This window comes from Protopterus annectens, chromosome 3.part1, assembly GCF_019279795.1.
Source record: "Protopterus annectens isolate FY-2018-M chromosome 3.part1, PAN1.0, whole genome shotgun sequence".
NCBI classification, from domain to species: Eukaryota; Metazoa; Chordata; order Ceratodontiformes; family Protopteridae; genus Protopterus; species Protopterus annectens.
The window spans coordinates 1,670,894,702-1,670,917,060 of record NC_056732.1 but is presented as its reverse complement, the minus strand read 5'-3'; the positions used below and the strand labels follow the sequence as shown (position 1 = coordinate 1,670,917,060).

General features: G+C 42.8%; 1 protein-coding gene across 2 annotated transcripts in view; it reads left to right on the top strand.

The window, feature by feature from the left end:
- MROH1 (maestro heat like repeat family member 1) overlaps nucleotides 1–22,359 on the top strand; it is a 2,449,684-nt gene that overhangs the window by 1,730,532 nt on the left and 696,793 nt on the right. For both annotated transcript variants that reach the window (XM_044067698.1, XM_044067696.1), the window contains one exon: nucleotides 16,714–16,826. In XM_044067698.1, the coding sequence (XP_043923633.1) occupies nucleotides 16,714–16,826 (113 nt within the window). The remainder of the gene's footprint in view (nucleotides 1–16,713; nucleotides 16,827–22,359) is intronic.

Below are 22,359 nucleotides of genomic sequence, written 5' to 3'. Positions count from 1 at the left end.
AAAATTATTTTTTTAATAGTAAAATGTGAGGAAGGAGGGTAGTAGGCACAGTGAAGAAATGGGACTTGAATGGCTGGAGCTGGAGGGGATTGTGTCTCCTGTATCATGACCACCTGGTTGGTGTGCCAGAAGTAACAGACACTTTTTTTGTCTTCATTTGAAGAGCTGGGGGAATGTGCTCACTGTCTGTCTGTATTTAGGCTTCCTTGGTAACTTCATACACTAAATTTCTGGTATTCCAATGTGTCTTCCTAATTATGTTTGTATCTTCTGTAGGTATTTTGTGAAGATAACCTTCTCAGATGTAATGAAAGTTGGATCCCAAACCCTTTTTTAAATTAGCTTGATTTGCCCACACTGCCTTGCCTTGAAGCAATATTGAAGGAAAAATAGAAGGTGCCCAAGAAGGTAGTGTTTCTTCTCCATTGGCCCAATGACATACCTCCTCAAGGTTTTCTGTTCCATAACAGAGCATCCTGCAAGTGTTTGTCAGCTCTAGGGATTCTGCAGATGAGGACTTGGACTCTGGAGGGGAATCCCTAGCTTACTCCTGTCAGATTCTTCCCCCTCTTGATTATGGTTCTGAGGAAGAGGATTCTTTTATCCCATAGACCTTTTTGGAATAATTGCTCTTTGGGAATACTGTTGCCATGTGTACTTCAAAAGAGATTGCTCTCAGGCCTCTGACATTCAAAAAAGGTGGCATGATTTCAAATCTAGGTGCTTAGGATCCCCCCTTGGCTGACCTGGTGTGACTTAGTTTGAACTCTACAGTTCCCTACAAAACGGTGTCTACAGGACTGCAATCAGTTTCTCTCAACATTTAAACAGATTGAACTCTACAGTTCCCTGCAAAACGGTGTCTACAGGACTGCAATCAGTTTCTCTCAACATTTAAACAGATTGAACTCTACAGTTCCCTGCAAAACGGTGTCTACAGGACTGCAATCAGTTTCTCTCAACATTTAAACAGATTGAACTCTACAGTTCCCTACAGAATGGTGTCTACAGGACTGCAATCAGTTTTTCTGAACATTTAAACAGATTGAACTCTACATTTCCCTACAAAACGGTGTCTACAGGACTGCAATCAGTTTCTCTCAACATTTAAACAGATTGAACTCTACAGTTCCCTACAAAACTGTGTCTACAGGACTGCAATCAGTTTCTCTCAACATTTAAACAGATTGAACTCTACAGTTCCCTACAAAACGGTGTCTACAGGACTGCAATCAGTTTCTCTCAACATTTAAACAGAGTAGGTTGCACACACAAAAAAACATTTGTTAAGCTTTCACTTACAGTGCTTTGTAATTAAGCAGGTCACCATATTGGTCAGCCATAGGGCTCTGTTTCTACTTGAGAGGTTGCCTCCTTCCCCTGTAACGGAAGTACATTTTACTCTTACATTAAGAGCTGTAATACTCACCTTATAGCTTTAGGACACCTTAGGAAACCTTGTAAACTGCAATAGCCCCGCTACGTTCGCCCTCACTACGCTCGAGCTCTCTTCGCTCCCCTCCCTGCCCCCAATTCCATCCCACCCCCCAGTACCTCTAAATTTATAGTACTATAGCCACTCCCCCACTTTCTAGATCCTATCTGCTTTCATCTGGTATAATTCCACCCACCCCCTTTCTACTACCTACATTTTAATAGCACCTATTAGCTTTCATCTGGCATTCTCCCATCCCCCTTCCAGTACCTTTACCTCACCACTCAATCTTCTGGTGTTGCATCACCAGGTAAAACAGTTCCTTAACTCACTAGCTGAATCACAGATAATGATAGACTCCTGTTTACTACCCCTCTTGTTCACACCATACCTCCTTACCTTGTATGAAAACCAGTTTCTCACGGGATTTCAAGTCCCAAAAGGCCATACTATCACCCCAGCTGTAAATCCTTCCACCTTCAACCATACTTACAGTACCAGATCCTATCCAACATCTTGTTCAGTCTATCAACATCTCAACCCCAGGCACATTAGCTCTAGATCCAAACACTACCACAAACTAATAAACAAATTCCTGAAGTTCATCACCAAATATAGACTCAACCTAATACTTGGTGGTGATATTCACCCCAACCCTGGCCCACTCACTTCAGATACACATACCCCCTCTACTTGCAATCTAAGCTACAAACCTACAATTAATAGGCCAACTAACTCTCTCCTAGTCTGTCATCTCAATATTAGAAGCATTAATAAGAAGGTACATGAATTGCATGCACTTCTGGATGTCCACACCCTGAGATTCTCTGTTTATCTGAAACCTGGTTAAAACCTAACACTAAAGACAATGAAGTGTTAACACCTGGGTACAACATACACAGGCTGGATCGTGTGGGGTAGCTGTACTCTATAAATCTGAGTTGAATGTCACCATAGATGTAATACAACCTCCTCAGATTAATAACTCAGAGGTTCTTGCCACCAAATTGCAACTTAATAAAAATAAATGCATTAATATCATCTGTATGTACATTCCCCCAGGTAACAATATATCTACATTTGAAGATATCCTGCACTGGCTATCATGTCACTACCCCCAAGAAACCCTGCTACTTGGAGACTTTAATATAGACTGGGGCACCTGTTCCTCAGAATCCCCAACCACCCATATTAACCTGCATGCATTTACACAAATCATATCCACCCCTACCAGGATAGGTAAACCCAACCAAAAAGAAAGTATACTTGACTGGGTACTCATAAACCATCACCCCCAACTGTACACCTCTTGTACCCTCCTTAATGGCCTAAGCGATCACCTTCTCACATATGTAATTAAGCACAAAACCATTAATTCCCAACAAACCTTACTCAGGTTAGAAACAATAAAAACTTTGACCCTGCCAAATTCCAACAAGAACTAAACTCATGTAATTGGTCTATTCTAAAACACCTCCCCGTAGAGGAAGCAGTAGCATACTTTAACAACAAATTCCTTGAGATCCTTGATTTGCATGCACCTGTTCGTTCAAAGAGAACCAAGGCAAAATCTGCACCATGGCTTTCTATAGTCTAAACTCAAAATTACCCTTAGAAACAAAGCATGGGCTTTATGGCGTTCTTCTAAAGACCCTCAAGATCACATTAAATACAGGCAATCCAGGAACAAAACCAAAAAAGACAAAAACAATACTACTGTAATTTACAGACAGTAAATCAAAATAACCCTCAGAAGTTTTGGGCAGGTTTAAATAATCTGCTACATCCTGGACAAACTTCAACCCCAATCCCTGCTGCTACTATTGTTAAAACTCCTGAAGATGTTTCTGATAGTTTTAACCAATTCTTTACTGAGACAATTCAAGCCCTAGCTAGCCAACTACCTCCTAGCTCCCCTGGTCCTGAAAGTAGCACCCCTAGAAACCTACTGCTCAGCTTCCAACCAGTTGCCACTTCACTTATCCGTACCTTGATCAAAAAATTAAAACCCACTACACTTTCTGCTGATCAACTCCCTGCCGAGTACCTACAAAAATCAGCTGGTGCTATTGCTTACCCCGTCTCAATACTAATCAATCGAACCATAGTAGAAGCTAAAATTCCCACAATCTGGAAAATATCCTATGTCATCCCACTTCACAAAGGAGGCAGCTCTACTGAATTCACCAATTATAGGCCAATAGCTATACTCTCTCCACTTGCAAAGATTATGGAAAAATGTATTCATAGACAACTCATGCACCACCTAATCCAAAATCGCCTTATGGCAGACACTCAGCATGGCTTCCGTCCTCATCACAGCACTACTTCAGCCCTTCTAGCCTTTACTAACACCATAAACCATAATCGCAACAATAATTATATATCCTCAGCCCTCTTTTTGGATCTTTCCAAGGCATTCGATATGGTTGATCACCAACTTTTAATCCACACCCTGCAAACATTCTGTCTAGATACTGGAGCCCTCCAGTGGTTTCAATCCTACCTGAATGGTTGACAGCAGGCTGTCCTCTGGCAGAACAAACTCTCTAACCTTCTACCTAACACCCTTGGAGTACCACAAGGCTCTATACTAGGACCCTTGCTGTTCTCCATCTTCATTAACGACCTTTATACTGTCGTCCCAAATGTCAGCTGTATCCAATATGCTGATGACTCTACTCTGATTTGCTCAGCCACATCTCCTGTAGAGTTATGGTCAGCTACCCAGACCACCTTTAATACAATAGAAAACTGGCTTTCTGAACATCGTCTGATCCTAAATCCCCAAAAAACTAAAATGCTGTTATTTTCACCAACACGTAGGTCTACCGCTTTCACCTTTACCATAAAATCAAATGATGGCACAATAATCTCCCCTGACCCATCTACAAAACTATTAGGTGTCATCATAGACAATAATCTAAAATTTGACCTACATGTTAACCAAACTATCAAAACCGTCAATAAAAAACTAGGGTCACTTTACAGAATAAAAGCCTTCCTAACCCCTCCAGCTAAAATTGCCATAGCTCGCTCTCACCGTCTTTCAACCCTTCTGTATGCATCCCCTCTACTCTCAAATTTAAACAAGACTGTCCTTAACAAACTCTCAATTTGCTGCAACCACATTGCCAGGTTTGCCACTGGGCTGCCTTTTAGGACACATCATTGCATCAATCTAAATCAGCTTGGGTGGCTTGAACTACCCAGCCTAATCCAGTATAACCAACTGATTATGGCCTATAAAATCCTCTATAATCCGGACAATACTCCTGCACTTAAAAATATTATCACCCCCTATAACAATCCTAGACTGCTTCAATCCTCTAACAAACAACTAATTCAGACTAGCAAAATTAATAACACAGCCAGTGATTCTCTCTTTGCAAGCTCTGTAAGTAGATCCTGGAACTCTCTTCCAGCTGATTGCCTTACTTTCTACCTTAGGTCAATTTAAAACTAGACTCAAACAACATTTGTCACTTAACTGGCCATGTCAATGTATCAAGCCTGGCTAACTCTCTCTAGAATGTGTAAAAATCTGTTAACCAGTTTGCTGTGTAATTTAATTTAATCCTGACTTGTGCTCAGGATTTAACTGTAACCTGTGGAACTAACTTGCTTACTTATGTAATCTCTGTAAATAGTATGTTTGTAATATGTAATGCTGGTATTATGTAATGCTGTATCTGCTTACCCTTGGAGCTTTTCTCCCCGGGCCTCCGCTGAAAATGGACATGCATCCAGTCGGACTATCCCGGTCAACAAATGTAAAAAAATAAATAAATAAAATAAATGAACTTTTACAGATGGAGTCTGCTAAGCTGTCTGCTGTTCCTTGTGTATTTGGCAGCTTTTTTGGACACCTTTTCTTCTGCCTCTGTGGCTCCTGATTCATAACCCGCTTCCCCTAAGTAGCCTGACAGGTTCTACAAGGTGCCTGAGGATTTCAATTTTTTGTATAAGTGCCCTTCTGGTGATTCTTAGGTGAAGCTTTCTAAGCTCTTACCATTTATCCTCTCAGATCAGGATATTTGAGCTATGGAAAGGATAGGTGAAAATGTATGTACTGCTGCCACCTTGTCCTTCAGGGCAATTAATTACCAAACCCACATGACCAGGTGTGTTCTGTCCTTTTTCTCCAGTAACTTCAGTGGTCTGTGACATTCCTGATTCTGATAGTAAGACTTCAACTCTTTCCCTAGTTTGATCCACTTCTCAAGTTATCCATCACTCCATAAAATGCAGCTGATAACTCTTCCAGGGCTGCTGCTTTTGGTTCTGTGATGAGGTGTTATCCTTGGCTGTATCTGCAAGCTTCACTCGATATTAAAACCAAGCTTTTGGATGTCAATCTGGATAATAAAACATTTTTTGAGACAGCTGTTGATGACCTGTTTAAGTCCCTCCAGGGTAAGGTTAAGGCCTTCCAGGAACTCAAACATGTTTTTGTCTCCCCATACCCATATTCCAGAGGAATTACCCTTTTGAGTCTGCCTTTGTCCACCAAGGTAAAGAAGGGGGTCTAGGCATACTAAATCCACTTGGACTCCTCTGTCTCAGAAGCCTTCTTTTCAGGACAAGCCCGTCTCCATGTAATATTTGGCCTCCTCTTCCCCTCTGCTAGGTCATAGGTAGGTACTAGGCTATCGGCCCAAGGGCCTAAGTAAGCCTAGTCAACAAGGTTCCCTGGGTTACACCACCCAAGAATGTTAATTTCCTGTGCCCTGTCGAGCAGAGCCACAGAAGTGATCCCCAGAGTGTATTTCCTATTTCCCATCCACTCATCAAGATTTTTCTTGGAATGCTAATGAGGAACTTTGTTTGACATAAATGGATAGCTTGTTCCAGAGTATAGGAAGTCTCTGGGACAGGAATCTATCCCTCCAGCATGTCCCCTCATCTTTCACCCTTTCTCTGTGTCTTCTAAATTGGAATCAGATCACCTCGGATTTCAGGATGCTGTCTATCATTTGTTAGGGGTATTTCATGGTTTGGACCCCCCCCCCTTTTTTTATGCATTCAGACACCTTCTCTGGAACAGCTTCCTCATTTCCCAGAGGCTTTGCATTCCCTTTTAGATCAGAGCGCTATGCAGTTGTTCCACCCTCTCAAGTGGGGAAGGGGTTTTACTCCAGAATGTTTTTGGTTCCTCCGATTTTTCTGGATCTTTCTCTGCTCAACATCTTTCTCAAGGTCCCTTCTTTTTGGATGCTACTTCTTCAGACCTTGTTTTTTTTTTCCTCCTCTTCTCCAGGCCTTCTTGGTTTCTCTGTACCTCTGTGATGCATACCTTCACATCCCCATTCACCCTCTGAAATTTTTATGTTTCTGTTTCTTCCTCTCATGTTGAGCTCTTCTTTGCCCCTGGTATGCCTTCTACCCCAAAGGTATTCACCAGATGCCTCACTCCTGTTGTTGCCTTTTGTAGACTTTGAGGGAATATAGAATTTCCCGTCTGGCCGACCTTCTTATTCAGGCTTATTCTCTCAGCAGTCTTTTGTGACATCTCAACTTTACCACTTTTCTTTTGCAAAGTCTAGGGTTCACCATAAATCACAAGAAATCTATTCTGACACCCTGCCGGTATCATATTTTTCTAGGGTGCAGGCTTCAGACTCTTCCCATGTTGGCTTCTCTTCCTGCTGCAAAGGTTTTGTCTCCGGCAGCCTTTTCCAGTCTCTCCTTCCTCTGTCCTCTCTTACAGCCAGGGAATTTCTTAACGGTTTATGGCATCTACTTTTCTCATGTTTCATCGCGCCAAGCTCCATATGAGAAAACTTCAGCAGTACCTCGAATCAGTGTGGCTTCAACATTGCCACCCTCTGGAGACCCCTATTCATTTTCTTCCTTGTCACAAGCATGAGCTTCAGTGGTAGATTCAACAATTCTCTCTGTCTGCAGCTTCCCTTTCAGACTCCAGCACCTTCTCAGGAACTGTTCTTGGACACCTCAGACATGGGGTGGTGAGCTTCATGTGGCTCTCAAAAGGATCAGGGTCTATGGCATCCTCATCAGAGGTCAGATCACATCAGTGTTGGAGAGCTTTTCTTCTGGCTCTTCGCAGGCAAATGCCACTGTGATGTGATATGTCAACAAGCAGGTGGGTATGAGGTTCTCTCTCCTTTGCAGATTTAGCTCTTCAGGCATACCTGTCAAGCATCAAGTGACTCTTCAGGCAGTTTACATTCCTTCAAAAGTACAATCTAGTGGCAGATTGAGCAGGTCCAGAACACAGGCTCATAAATGGTTGCTTCACAAAGATAGTCCATCAGTGCACCTGAATTGTAGTCATTGTGGCTACTGACATCCAATTATGACTGTATATTTATCCCAGTACGTGTTTGCAGCCTGCTTATCATGTCTCCACCATATTGTTCTGTATCAGTAAGTTCACTGCATCCCATTGTCACCAATTTCTGTAGCCCAATAGATGTGGGAGTGGCCAAATACCACAGTTTTGTCTGACCTTGTTCTGGTCACTGCTGAGCACAGAACACATTAGTAAGTTTTCATTTAAGATGATTGAATCCTTGAGCATAAGTAAAGTGCTTCTGTTTACTGTCATTACTTCAGTGGTAGTGTGATGCCCTTGGTCAGTGATATGTTGAACTTAGCCAGATGGCAGTGCTGTACCTTTAGCATGCCGAGCTGTACAAGCACATTACCAGTGCTGTAGAACATGCTTCCTGTAAAGACATGTATTTTGCAGTCTCGCATCGTGAGGCCGCCTCCTCTATGTTCACGTGTTTCTGACATCCATGATTGCATTATGGCATGAATATACACAAATATACTTGAAAAACTGGACAAAAGTATCCTCCTGCAAAAAAAACAAAAAAGATATTTATTCACTGGACATATGGGAAAATTAGAAAATAAGCCACATAGTACTGAATGAAGGGGACAACACACTGTCACATTCTGTGGTATTGTGATGTACCTTGGCTTCAGTATACAAGATGTATCACCCATTATCCTGTATACCAGAGACAAACGTTATGACCGGTTTTGGGCAGCCTGTCTGAACATTTGACTAACCTGTGGCATTGATTCACCCAGCGTAGTGAAGTACAGCACTGTGGCTTATGTCCATTAAAGCCAAGTTGTACTGTCTGTTTGCAACCACTGGACAAATGTATCCCCATGCAAAACAAAGAAATAAAAGAACAAAAAAAAACACCATTTTTTTCACTGCACATGTGTTCTGCCGCAGCTCTTAGGTTGGTACTAGGCTATCGGCCCTAGGGCCTATACAAGCCTAGCCATACCAATTCCCTGGCTATTTCTTCCCACAATATGTACTTCCCTGGATCCCTGTGTAGCAGGGTGACTGACGTAATCCCCGGGGTGAATTTCCTTTCTCCCATCCAAACGTCAAGGTTCTTTTTGAAGAGGACCAAAGAAAAGAGGCGCCCTGCTTGACATGTATGGGCAGTCTGTTGCAGAGTCTGGGGATTCTCTGGGACAGGAACCTATCCCTCCAGCATGTTTTGTTCATAGTGATGACAAGGTTTAGATCACTGGAGCGTGTGGCTCTGAGGGATTGGGATTTCTTTAAGTGTAGCATGTCCAACAGCTCTGGATTTGACATGGCCTTGTATGTTGAGCAGAGATCACCTCTGAGTAGATGATATGCGACAGAGTATAGCTGGAGTTTTTTTAGATGGTCAGCATAGGGCATCTGCTTTAAGCCTGTGATTCTTTTAGTGAGATATTTCTGTGGCCTTTCCAGTTGTTGCAGATGTCTTGAGAGGTGCATACCAAACTGGGTGTTGTATTCTATAATGGGTCTAATGAGGGATGAGTACAGTGGGGCAATGACCTCCCTTTTTCTGGATGAAAAACCCTTCGTGATGAGGTGTCTCACATAGAAGGATTTCCTGTGTGTTGTGGCGATGTGGTTATCAAGGTGAGACCACTGTCCACCTGTGTCCCTCAGTCTCTTAACACACTTTCTGTGTTTAGTGTACTGCCACTTATGTGGGAATTCACTGGTACGTGTTTTTTCCCCAAGGGGGATAACTATACATTTCTTGGCATTGAGCTTGAGCCTATGGCTCTGGCACCAAGCATCTGTTTCTGTAAGGCCCTTAGAGCAAGAAATCTGGACATAGCCTAAAATAATGGGGAACAAAGGCCCAAAAATAAGGACAGATTTTAAGTATTGCTCTTACAAACTTAGAAAGTTGCTAGAATAATAGGAATTGTGTTGAGCATTTTGTGAAGGATATCTTATCTAAAATGCAAATGTATATCATTATTTAGTGACTTTACTCCTCAGTGATTTGTCGCAAACTGCAGATTTTATGGGGAATAGACCAAAATTATGAGGCAAAAATCTTGACATTCTGCAAAAGTCTGGAGAGTTGAGAGCTATGCACCCGACCTTCAGCTTTGGTGGGAGCACTTCACACAGCAAAACCGATGCTGTGCACATTATATGCAAAGTCATGCACTCAGCACTAATACACTAGATATTAACTGATGCGAATCATACCATTCACTTACTAGCAGCTTGTGACTGTTTTCTCACTAAAAGAAGCAGTACTGTCATTAAATGCCCTACTTTCTCAGCCTCAAGCTTCGACTCACTAACAGCAGTGTTTTCTTACATTATGCTTATCTCTGGATCAGTTTTCTTTTGTTAACATTGTCAGAATGTTTGACTTCCCTCCACAAAACCACATTGATCCATATCTATCAATTTTGGCAACACCTTTACTATTTTCCTGGCTAGTACAGACACAGGCACTTCATAGTAATGGTTTAAAATTGAAATGGGTCTCTATGAAGCTGGGTCTGATGGGTCTTTACCCTCTTTTGGATAATACAGCCACTGCAGCTTTCTTTCAAGATAAGTGTGCTTCCCTTCCTTTTGAAATTTTGTTAAACAAAACTTTCTGTAACTTTCACTTTGTAGTTTTCATTTGTCTTCAACCTGTGGGACACAGATCTGGGATGAATCCAACTCGGCCACATTTTCCAGCATCAGATCCGAGCTCCTCTCCTACCCATAATACCCCTGTCTGCATCTTTCCCTCAGATGTCATTTGCCGCTTGTATTGCTAGCATCGTAGTCCATTGCTATAGGTTCCTGGTGAGTAAGTCTTTGATATATTTTCTGCCTTTCTTAATTTTTGCTATCCCTATTAGTTCTCTTTCACTCTGTGCATCACCCCCTACCCTTTTGTTCAGGCGTCAGTCTGCTATTTCTTTAAAAGAAAAAAAACCCATTCCCTTTCTCTTTTCTTCTGTCTATCTCTCTCTTTCTCTGTCTTTAGGATTGTGTGTGTATAGCTGATCCAAAAAGGCTTCCTCCCTCCTCCTCCTCCTTCCACAGAGGCCCCTGCTTCTACTTCGGCTTCTTCCTCCACCCCAGCCTCTGGGACTTAAACTCCTGCCAAGAGGACCGGAGACAGGGAGAAGCACAAACAGAGAGATTGGGATAGGCTCTGGAAGCAGTCCTCTGACTGCTCTTCCTCGGCTGAGCCTCAGGCAAAGTCTTGCCTGGCTCCCAGTTCAGGCTCCCCTTGGCTCCATTCCCCCTGCTTCTCCATGGAGCTGGAGGTTTCTCGGGGCCAATCCCCTGTCAGCTTCCTCCCATCCACCCGTCCAGGCTAGTTTCTGTGGCTTCCTCCACCCGGTCCACCCACACCTTTTCCGAAGCTGAGATGGGCAGGATGATGCAGAACTTCATCCAGGCCTGGATTCAGATGGTAGTCTTGCATGCCCCCCATGCAGTCTACCTTTTTGCCAATAGCTCCTTCTCTGATCTGACCTCCTGCTTTGGAGTCCTTGGGTCCAAGGCCCCTTGGTGTTGAGGGGTCGATGCTGATGGTACATAGATGCCGACCATTGCCCTGAGCAGGTTAGCTCCGACCAGCCCGGAGCCATCCGGCTCTTGGAGCCATAACGTTGGTGCCGGATCTGAAGGGGTGGTCTCAGTTCTGAGCTTTTTGGAGTCGGGCTGTTCACTTGTGTCTCGGTGCCTGGAAGCTCTAGTCTGGCTCCCCTGTTGATTCAGTGGGTTACAGACCCGGTGTTGGTCCCAGCTTCCGGGATTCATTCCCCTTCTGCTTTCAATGTGGTGGAGAGGGTTCTGTCGGCTCCCTCAAGACCCTTGATGCTCTCGTCCTCTGAGTCCATTTTGGCTCCCTCTTTGTCTGGCCTAGATTCCAACTGCCTGACCTCTCAAGGGACTGCCTGTTGGTCTCTCTGCCTCAGAGACTTCCTCCAAGGGAACAGGCGGAAGTTTCCGAATCCTCCCCAGAGACCCCCCTGAGGAGGTTCTTTGTAAACACACTTGTAAAAGGAGACACTTAGAGTCCCCACCATTCTCTCTCAAGGAGAACACTGACTTGGAGGAAGGGAAGGCTCCCCTTGGTCACCCCTGGATGATGTCTGCTTTGGAGACATCATGGAAAACCATTGCCAGCGTGGGATGGTCTGCCCAAAAACCCAACCCTAATGAGTCTGTGTTCCTGGAAGCATTTGGCACAGGACCCTCTACCTCCTGGGTGTCCCCTCTTGCGGATCCCCTTGTGTATTTGATTACATCTCGAGCATGGAAGGAACCTGACAAGGTGGAACCTATCTCTTAACGCCCTGATAAGATCTTAAGTGCTCCATCAAACAAACTGCATTGGTCGAAGGGGTTCCCGGTTGATGCCATGTTAGTGGCTGTGGCCACCAAGAAGGAGCTTGCTCAGGCGAACTCAACTGTCCATCCTCCCAACCGAGAGTCTAAGGCCATGGACTGTTTCAGGAAGCGGGTCTATGCTCCAGCAATGTTCCCCTATATGTGCACTGAACTATATGGCACTTGTGATCAGACTTCAGCGATTCCTAGTCAAGGAAGTCACTGAGTCTGCCCCAGGGTCCATGTCGGCGGAGGATAAGGTGTTTTCCTCCCATATGGACACCCTCACCTCCATTTCCAACACCTCTATGTGGCTCCTGTCCCATGCTACTGAAGGTGCTGCTAGAGTGGCCGGTGCAGGTGTTTCCATCAGGCGTCACGCCCTTCAAGGCATCTTTTACAAATGCCCCCTATGATGGTTCCACTCTCTTTGGGCAGACAGTATGAGAAACTGTCCAGAACGAGGAGGACGGAAAGACCTTGTCTGCCAAGACCTTGTCTGCCATCAGAATCCACTTCTCAACCCCTCAATGATCCTTTTCCCAGAATCAGTGAGGGGTGAAGATGATGTTCTTCCAGAAGTCTCAGGGTTATTCCCAAGATCCTTAGGACTCGCCTTCCCCCAGAGGCAGTGGGGGATTTGACAGATGCCACTTCGCAGCAGAGGAGGGTCTGAGGAAACAAGGGTGTCTGGATTCCTTCCTGGACAGGCCCACGCAGCAGCCCTGAAGGGTTGCCCGACTGCTAGTCTCTGGAGGCAGTCAGGGGGGACACCTCTCGCTACACCCAACAGCCTGGGAGTTTATCACAGATGATCATTGGGTGTTGCAAATCATATCCAGAGGATATTCAATCCCCTTCACTGAAATGCCCCTTCCTCCCAAACACCTCACAGATGTTCCACCCAAGCAAACGGAGGATGCAACAGTGGAAATTTCGAAGCTACTTGAAAAGTGAGTCATCCAGCCTGTCCCTCCAGACCGGTCTGGATTAGGCATCCTCCACTTCTGTGATTCCAAAGTGCATTCAGAATGCTCGACGGCTTGGGAGCTCAGTCATCCTTATTGCCCCTTTCTGACCTCGCCAAGTATGGTTCCACTCTCTGTGGTCTCATGTAGTGCGTCTTCCCTGGATGTTGGATCCGATTCCAGATCGGATCTCACATCCCTCAGGGGTTCCATACCCAGATCTTGCCAGTTTGAAGCTTACAGCTTGGCTGCTCCAGTTCCAGTGATAGATAGGACTTCCCGGGCTGTCTTCAGTTAAGAAGATTTTGGTATCGGCTCATAAATCGTTACTAGGAAGATTTATTCTAGTAAGTGGAAATATTTTTTGATTTGAGCGTCTCAGCGTGACTTTGATCCTTTCACTGCTCCAGTACCTCCCATCTTGGAGTTTCTGGCAAGTATTTTTCAACAGGGTGTGCCAGCTTTTCTTCGGTTAAGGTTCAGTTAGCAGCTGTTTCTAATTTCCATATAGGAGACCGTTTGGCTTCCCTGGTTTCTTCAAATCTTTGTAAAGCCTTTTTGAAAGGTACCTTTTTACGTAGGCCTCCAATCAAGGACCCAGCGCTGCCTTGGGATCTTACTGTAGTCCTTCAAGTCTTGGTTTTTTCCCCCCTTTGATCCCGCAGGTACAGTGGATCTGCAGTTTCTGTCTTGGAAGGCAGCTTTTCTGATTGCCATTACTTCAGTCAAAAGAGTGTTGGAGCTCCAAGCTGTATCTGTTAAGCCCCCTTATATGGTGTTCCATAAAGACAGGGTGTCCTTACCCACTGACCATTCTTTCCTTCCAAGTGTCTTCGGAATCAAACATTAATCAGGTTATTACCTGTGCTCTTTCCGAACTTCCAGAATAAGGGAGCGTATAAATTGCACTTGCTGGATGTTAATCAGCAATTACGTTTTTATTTGCACAGAACAAAGTCCTTTTGTAAGTCTGATCAACTCTTAGGTTTCCCTAAGAAGGGCTTAGAGTAAGAAACCGTCTCAAAGGTGACCATTGCTCGTTGGATCTCTCGGTGCATAGCTTTGACGTACACAGCCGAAGGACCATTTCCACCAGGTCACGTCAAGGCACATTCTACTAGGTCTATGGCCACTTCAGTGGCCTTTGCATCTAGAGTCTCTTTGGATGACATTTGCTCTACGGCTACTTGGGCATCTTCGCACATGTTCATCTCGCACTGTAAGTTGGATCTTCTGTCCAGAGAGGCAGGGCATCCTTTGGCTCTGCTGTGCTCTGGAATATCCTTCCATGAGGACCTCGTAGGGTTTTTGGTAGCTGGAGACTTTGTCCCATAGGTGGAAGAGCAAATGAAAACATCATCAGATAAAAAAATTATGTACTCTTAACCTAACGTTCCATCTGAGTTGTTGCTTTTCATTTGTCTTTCACCGTCCTTCCGTCCTTCCCCCCTTCCCCCTGCCTTACAATGGGCTGTGTGGTCTTACTGGACAGAAGAGACAAAAACCTTACTTTGGCAAAACTTTGTCGTTCCTATGGTGTTCTCTGGGTATTTCTGCCAAGGTGTAAGGTATTTGGGTAGGTCGGGGTGCTATGGTTGGCAGCAAACTCGATCTGAGGGGAGGAGGGAGACAAGGGGGATTATGGGTAAGGCAGGAGCTTGGAGCTCTGATCTTATGCTGAAAAGTGCAGCTGAGTTGGATCTGTCCTGGATCCATGTCCCACAGGTTGAAGACAAATGAAAAGCAACAACTCCTATGGACTGTTATGGTGAGTACATAACTTTTTTATTTATCTCCTGTCCTCCTATGTTAACTGTTAGTTGTTAAGTTTTCATCTAACCTTGACATGACTAATTCTTCCATAAATATTTCTATTGATTCTCTTCACTAATTTCCGCATTCTATGTCTTAAGCAAATGTTCATGAAATCAGCAGAGTATCTCTAATTCCTGTGTAGGATCTATGGTTATTTATTTATTTTATCATAGGCTCCACAAGTGTGGCAACAACCCTTTCAACTTTCTGTGCTTAAGTCATTGTCCTAAAAGTTTTTGTGCTCTAGAGTTAACAAAAATAGTTGCGTAACAGCAACCTTTCTAAACCCCTGCATATTATCTAGATATTCCTCTATGTTTTCTTTAGCACTCTGCTTTTGATGTTCTTGTTCTGTGAGATTCCTTTTGTTCTGCAATACATTAAATTTTGTGAACCCCTCTATGTAATTTGTATTACTTCTTAACCATATGTTTGTTTTATTTTTATATTATTTTTAAACTTTTCATTTTCTCCCACTTACAAGTTACCCCTTCAGAGTAACTTCCTGTCTTCCCTAATAATTCAATCATTTCCACTACCCATTCCTTAAATCCATCCCTTTAACAGTCTAGCAGGAAAGTGCTGGGGGTGTCATTTTTACTTCATTACCCTGCATTTTTATCTTTTTTTTAATCAGTGCACAATCTGACATAGTTAGATGTGAGTTGAAGCTTTCAATTAAATGCACATGCTCCTTTGAAATACAATTTGTCTAGTTTACATGCTCCTTTGAAATACAATTAGTCTAGTTTAGTCCAATTATTATAACTTCAGAAATGTGTCAGTTCTGACTGAGTTCCTATTTCTGAATTCACCTCTTCCATACTGTTTTTTTTTCACAAAAAAACAAAAGTAGCGCTTAAAGTAAGCTAAAAAGTGGTTAAAATGAGTCTTGTTTAAATGTTTAAGCATTCTAAAATTAAACTGGAAGAGAGGGGAGATGCATTGATGAATTGCAGTGGTCAGTCCCTTGCTCCCAAAGGTAATTATTTCTGAAAGAGGTCCTGTTTCGAAGACCACCTCTCTCCAAATCCAGCCAATGTGAGTAGCTCCCCACATGATCCTCCCTTCTCATGTTTGTGAAAAAAACTGCATATAAACAAGCTAGATTTGTGAATTTGTTTATGATCTGATGAAGTCTGTAAATGAAAGACGTATGCAACAAATAAACTACAATAACTTTGAGAAATTTTTGACTTTAGTGTTTTTGTTCTCCTCAAAGTGGAATACTGATCTGGAAGCTTAACAGAAGGATAACTTCCTTTAGCTCTAGTAGATACTCGAGCATCAATCTGTTAATGTTTCTCAAGCTGTAAAGGTGGAGGTTTTGAATGTTTACGTAAGGAGAAGGAACTGGGTGTGGCAGTTGTTACTGAACACTGTCTAGCATGCCATGACCAATGTCTCTATTAGTGTTAAATGTATACTTATGCCTAGGGTTCCTAATATGGGACATTTTACTGTTATTGGTTTGCAGTATTACTTTCATCTTCAGTGATTGTTTTGTTTCACTTTGGCTATCTTGAAGTCATTGTTAAGAGTTGGATGTGTTAGTTTTAATTGAATTGTTTATTCTGAAAAAATCTGTTCTATAGGGGATTGAAAGGAATATGTATGTTTATTCCATTTCTGAGCAGGGTGTAATACTTGGTTTGGTTTAATTTGTTTTACAGTGTCTTTAGTAGTGTCAGCTGTTTTATATTAATTAATACAAAAACTGCATTTTTTCTTGACTGGCTTTTGTATATGCAGACCTATACTTGTATATCACATTCCTCAAAGAGATGTACTTGTTGTGGATTATATAAGGAGGAACTCATATGTCCCTCTTTTTAATGGTTATATCGCAGGTTTTGCTTTGGACTACAAGGATGAGCTGGTTGAAAACCTGAACAAACTAAGGGGTGATTTGGACCATCCTGATCCAACCATTTTGTTCCACACATGCTCTGAGATAGCACAGGTAACTCTGCAGTCTGAGTGGCCCTGAGTTGCTGTGATGTATTTCTTAGTAACTTAATGATTAATCATTGTGCGTTCTGCATGACTTGTTCTTCAGGCTAAACACTATACATTTGTTCAAATTGTCATACTGCTATTGTATCTTTTGAATAATGAACCCTTGTATCTGTATGTTTAGTGACGTAATTGTACGAGTTTCATATGTACAGTCATATTATCAATTGTACTTTCCCAAATGTTATTTTCTGCACTGCTGGGTCTGCCAGGAAGAAAAGGTAAGATGTCAATTTGGAGGGGATTTGGAGTTTGGATCTTTGAAAGTGTATGTATAATGAATATCTGTCATGTTACATACATAAACTTTTTGTTATGCTATATTGAAAATTTGTCCAACTGCCTATTCATTTAATCACTGCTGAATGTGCTAATGATATGTCATTGTTAGTAGCTCACCTCTTCAAATTTTGTGGTTAGCCACGGTGGTACAGCGATAGCGTTGTTGCCTCACAGCAAGAGGTTCTCCTGTTCGATTCTCGGCTAGAGTGCCTTCTGTGTGGAGTCTGCATGTCCTCCCCATGGTCGAGTGGCCTCCAAAAGACATGTGGGAATGGGCGTGCCTTCGCTGAAGGTTGGGCGTCGGGCTGGAAACTCAGCACTATAAAAAAAATCTACTGCCAATCATTAGCGGACCGGAGTTCTGCTGTGGCGACCCCTAACCTGGAAAAGCCGAAAAGACAAATAACAACAACACTGTTTTTGTTCATATTTATAGCAACTTTAATTGTGCTTCATGTTCAGTGTTACAAATAATGCTTGGTACCTTTGCATGTTTACGTTGTTCTCAACAGATGCTTCTTTGTAACTTTTTTCCTGTTTGCCAAAAAAGATAGAGGTTAAGCTAACATTTTCTTCTAAACACAAGCACACAAATGTGTCAAGGGCATGTTCTTTCAAAATAGATGAGGTAGAAACCGTCATTTAAGCATTATTATTTGTTAATAGAAGGTATAACAAAAGAATATGCAGGTAAGGTTGTAGAGCCAGCAGAAGTAGTTGTTTAAAGGAAGAAATGTAATGGAGTTACTAAGGGAATTACTGACTCAAAAGGTAGAAAAGCAACTTGAAAGAACTTGGAGAATGCAGAAAGATGCTTAAGTGGCTTGTCAGATCATACCCTCCCCCAGCCATTATTTTTTCAAATCTTCCCGCAATCTAAAATTTCAGAATTTGAAAAATTGCAGCATGCTTGAGCAAAAGATTGTGAGATCATGCATAAGTTATAATACCAGTGGATAATGTGTTCTTAAGGATGAGGAACAGGTATTCGCATATTTGGAAAAAAATTAGATGTGGTGAGAGAAGAAAGTATATTCTGTGACTTATAATAAATCAGTACAGCACTGCAGTAGAGGAAACTTTTGTGGTGTTGCAGTGCATTATTAGTGGCAGAAATAAAAATGGGTTGGTCTGTGCCAAGTTCATATTTTAGGTGTGTTCTCCAGCTTTGATATCAGTAACCCTCCATGGATAGCCAGCAGCTGAGATATGCTTCATTTCTTGTTCACATTGGTTGTTTTCCAGTTTCTCCATTCTGGAACTTGAGTGCCGTCCTGCAGCATATACCATGATGCCATGCACCAGACTCGAAGAAAGTGCTTAACCCCTGAACCCAGTCATTTTTTCTTGTGCTTGAGCATTTCTAATATCGACTGTGACATGTACTGGAAAAGTTGAGTGAACAGAACTGATGCAAGTGTTCATGCAGCCATCATATCATTAACCAGTGAGTCCAGGTCAGCTGGGTCATAGTCATAGATGTGTTTACACCACCAGAGCAGCAAATGTCAGACCATCATATCCCTTCTGGCTGTACTGGCCAGGGCTACAAGGAGGCCATCCTCTTTATTGTAACATCTGCAGGCATGTCTACTATCTTGTACTTGCCATGGGAGGAGAACTTGAAGTGTTGACTGGCTTGTAAGTCCAATTTGAAAGTCCAACAGATCCTCAGCATAATTACAGACTTCCACTTCTTAGAATGGCGGAGATGTTGGGTCAGACCCAGACTCCTTCTGTTATTGTAGTTGTAGAGATTCTCCTTCCTGTAAATGAGGCCGAGAATAATCCCGCCTCCTCTTCTTGGTTATGAAGTGAACAGAAGGTCTGGATATAGTGTTTAAGGTGCTGGTTGGCTTCAGGAGAACAGTCCTTAATGGGCAACTCACCTAGAGCCTCCTAGGACTTGACCTGCCACTCTGTAATGATGGTGCTTGATAACTGATATTACATCTTGGACTACAGATTGAACTCCCCCACCAGAGATAAGTTCTTGTGTCTTTATCATATTTCAAGATGTAAGGATTTTCAGTCAGAAATCAGACTTCACTAGCTGACTGCCCCCTGTCCATCCTTGACATCTGTCAGAGGGATGTGGTTCTCCGATTACTGAATGTTTCCAGTGTTGGCACTAGAGAATAGCTATGGATGAATTGATGTGTCTACATCAGGGCATTAGGGAAGCGGAGTGCCTTTTGAGGCAACAGCTGTTTCAGAATTCAAAACTGAAATAGTGATTTCTGTTGGCAGGAGTTCATTAAGGGTTTCTCTGATGACTTGAACACCTCTGAGAGAACTGGAGCTACAGTGAGATGCATAATGCGCTATATATCTGATTTATGCTCTGTCAGTATGTAGAATATTTTAAGTTTTTCGTATTTATGGGTGTCTTATTTTGCAGTAACCAAGTAAAGGTACTATTCTAGTTTCTTTGAATCACTTCTGTATCTTGACTGCTTTGTATTTTCCTTGTGAAACTTTAGAATGTTTGCAGGTGTATATTGTTGGTTATATGAGGGACCAGCTGCACAAATGTGAAAGATCCCTTTCCCTCCTGGCATCCACTTTCACCCTCAGTGATCCTAATTTTAACGTGTCAGTCATCAACTCGCTTATCCCATTTTTATATGGGTTTGGTGTAGCCAGAAATTTACAATCTGTACTCAAACTTAATTTGTTGGCCCCATTGCCCACCTGTCATTTTAAAGATGTACTCTGTTCTCAAAATGCTACCCCTCAATATATAGGAAGACGACATGTTATTTTCAACAGTTACCATTTACAGTATGCGTGAATGGGCATACCTTTGTTGAAGGTTGTGCATCAGAGCTGGCAACTCGGTACGTAAAAATCTACTGCCAATCATTAGTGGACCGGAGTTCCGCTCTGGCGACCCCTAACCAGGAAAAGCCGCAAAACACAACAACCACCATTTACAGTATAGCCATAAAAAGCTGTTTTTAGAGGTGTATTCCTTTCACACAAGAATTCTTTGTATATCTCTGTACCATAAATATTTGCATACACAGTTCAAAACATTCTGCACTTTGAGTGTTGAGGGTTCCAAAAGATGCTCAGAAAAATTTACTCATTTGAGTAAACTGAGTATGCCTAGCTATGCCCTTAGGTTTGACATGTTACATCAGTTGTCTCCACATCTTTTCATTCAGAGCCACACTCCTACTTTCTTCAACAGTAATGCCTACCTGTCTCCGGTCTTCTCTCATGCAGTATAGCTGTCTCCTGGCTGGATGTTCTTGTCCTTTCCTGCCTTCTTCTCTTTTCCTGCCTTCTTCTCTCTCTAAATCTGCTTTACCTAATCATCATCTGATTTCCTGCACATGTGACCAACCATCTTAATTTCTTTCCTTTACTTTCTCTGTATTTGTGACTACATCTGTCCCACTGTTTGCATTCTAGTACCTATCTCAGGTGCTTCATTTCCATCACTTTAAGCACCTTCTGAGTTCACTACCCAGGCTTCAGTGCCACACAGAAGCAATGGTCACACCACTGTTTTGTACACTTTGTTTCAGCTTCCTTGGTGGTATTCTGTCACATACCACTGATAAAACATAGTTCTAGTTAGCTTTATTGCCTCTGATTCTGTCTTTGAGTTCATAATTTAACCTTCCATTCTTCTCAACCATACTTCCCAGGTACCTGAAGCTGTTAACTTGATTGTTGTTTTTTTCCGCTTCTTCTTACAGCCCCCCCCCCCCCATATGCTGCCGTGACCATTGTCTTGTCTGTACTTGGTTTCATTCCATGTGCCTGCAGTTTTGCACTCTAGTGCCCTGTCATTTGCTGAAGTTCCTGTTCAGATTCCTGTCTGCATATAACAGCTTTGTTGATCTGACTTGTTTGTTGATGTGGTCCATCACTACTATGAAAATGAGTGGGCTTAGAGCTGAACCCCAATACTCACCCACTCCCACTGGCAACCCCTCTCTGAACCATAAGTTTTGCAGTACTTCTACCTGTGATTCCAGGACTTTGAACTGTTGCTTGACTGCCCAAACCAGCTTTCTCTAAGACCTTGCCTCATGCTTTTGTCAAGTCTAGGAATGCCCAGTTTGAGCTCTTCCTCATTTCCAGCTTCATCTGCACGGTCTTTTTTTCACTGCATGTTTCAGGACAGTTGTGCTGCATCCTGGACAGAAGTCGTATTGCTCATCTCTCACCTTACTTCCATTACTCTGAATCATTGATCAAGGCACCCTCTTGTAGGTTCATAGGAGTTTACTAGGTTAATGACCACAGGGGCCTTTTTAAGCCTAGCCATGCATCCCAAATCTCTTGACAAGTTCTGATACCCTTGGTAAGTGTAAGCAGGGACTTAGGAGGTGAAACATTTACAAGCAGGGGCCTGGGAGATGAACCATTTACAAGTTGCCTGTGTCCAGTAGAGACATAGGTGCCAAACCAGGGATGAATTTCTTGTTCCCCATCCAGTTGTCCCAAGTTACACTTGAATTGGGTTATGGAGGAACTCTGCTTCACATGGGTGGGGGAGCCTGCTCATAGACTCGGTAGTCTCTGGGATACATATCTATCTCTAGCAGGTCTTAGCAAGGTTTAAGTGTTTATAATGGGTAATTCTGGTGCTGTTTGTTTTGCTGATATGTAGGAGGTCCATTAGAGTAGGGTCTGACAATGCCCTCTCTGCCAGGCATAGATACCCCCTCAACAGCCTGTAGGAGACAGAATACAGGGATAGGACCTTGAGGCGATCTGCATAGGACATTTTACTTATGCCCTGTATTCTTTTAGTGAGGAACCTCTATGGATGTTCTGTTTGTTGGATATATCTTGTTAGGTGCATACCAAAGGGGGCACTATATTTAATAATAGGTCTGATGAATGCGGAATACAGTATAACGGTGACTTCCTTGGACCTAGATGCCATACCTTTGTTTATGAATTGCACAACATAGAACACTATGTGACGGGTTTGATACCTCTGTACTGCGTGTTGTGTGAATATTCCCTTTGTTGTTGTACACTGGGATACCCTACTCTGTCCACATTGTGATGAGTACACTCTGTTACCATTCCTCCCCTAATATATCCACCATTGTGATCATACCTGCTGTCACTTTCCAGAAGCTGGTAGGGATTCGCTGACACTTTAATGCACCATTTGGTTTTGTAATACATTCCTGAAAGTTAAGCATCTGTGCATAAAGCTAGTTGTA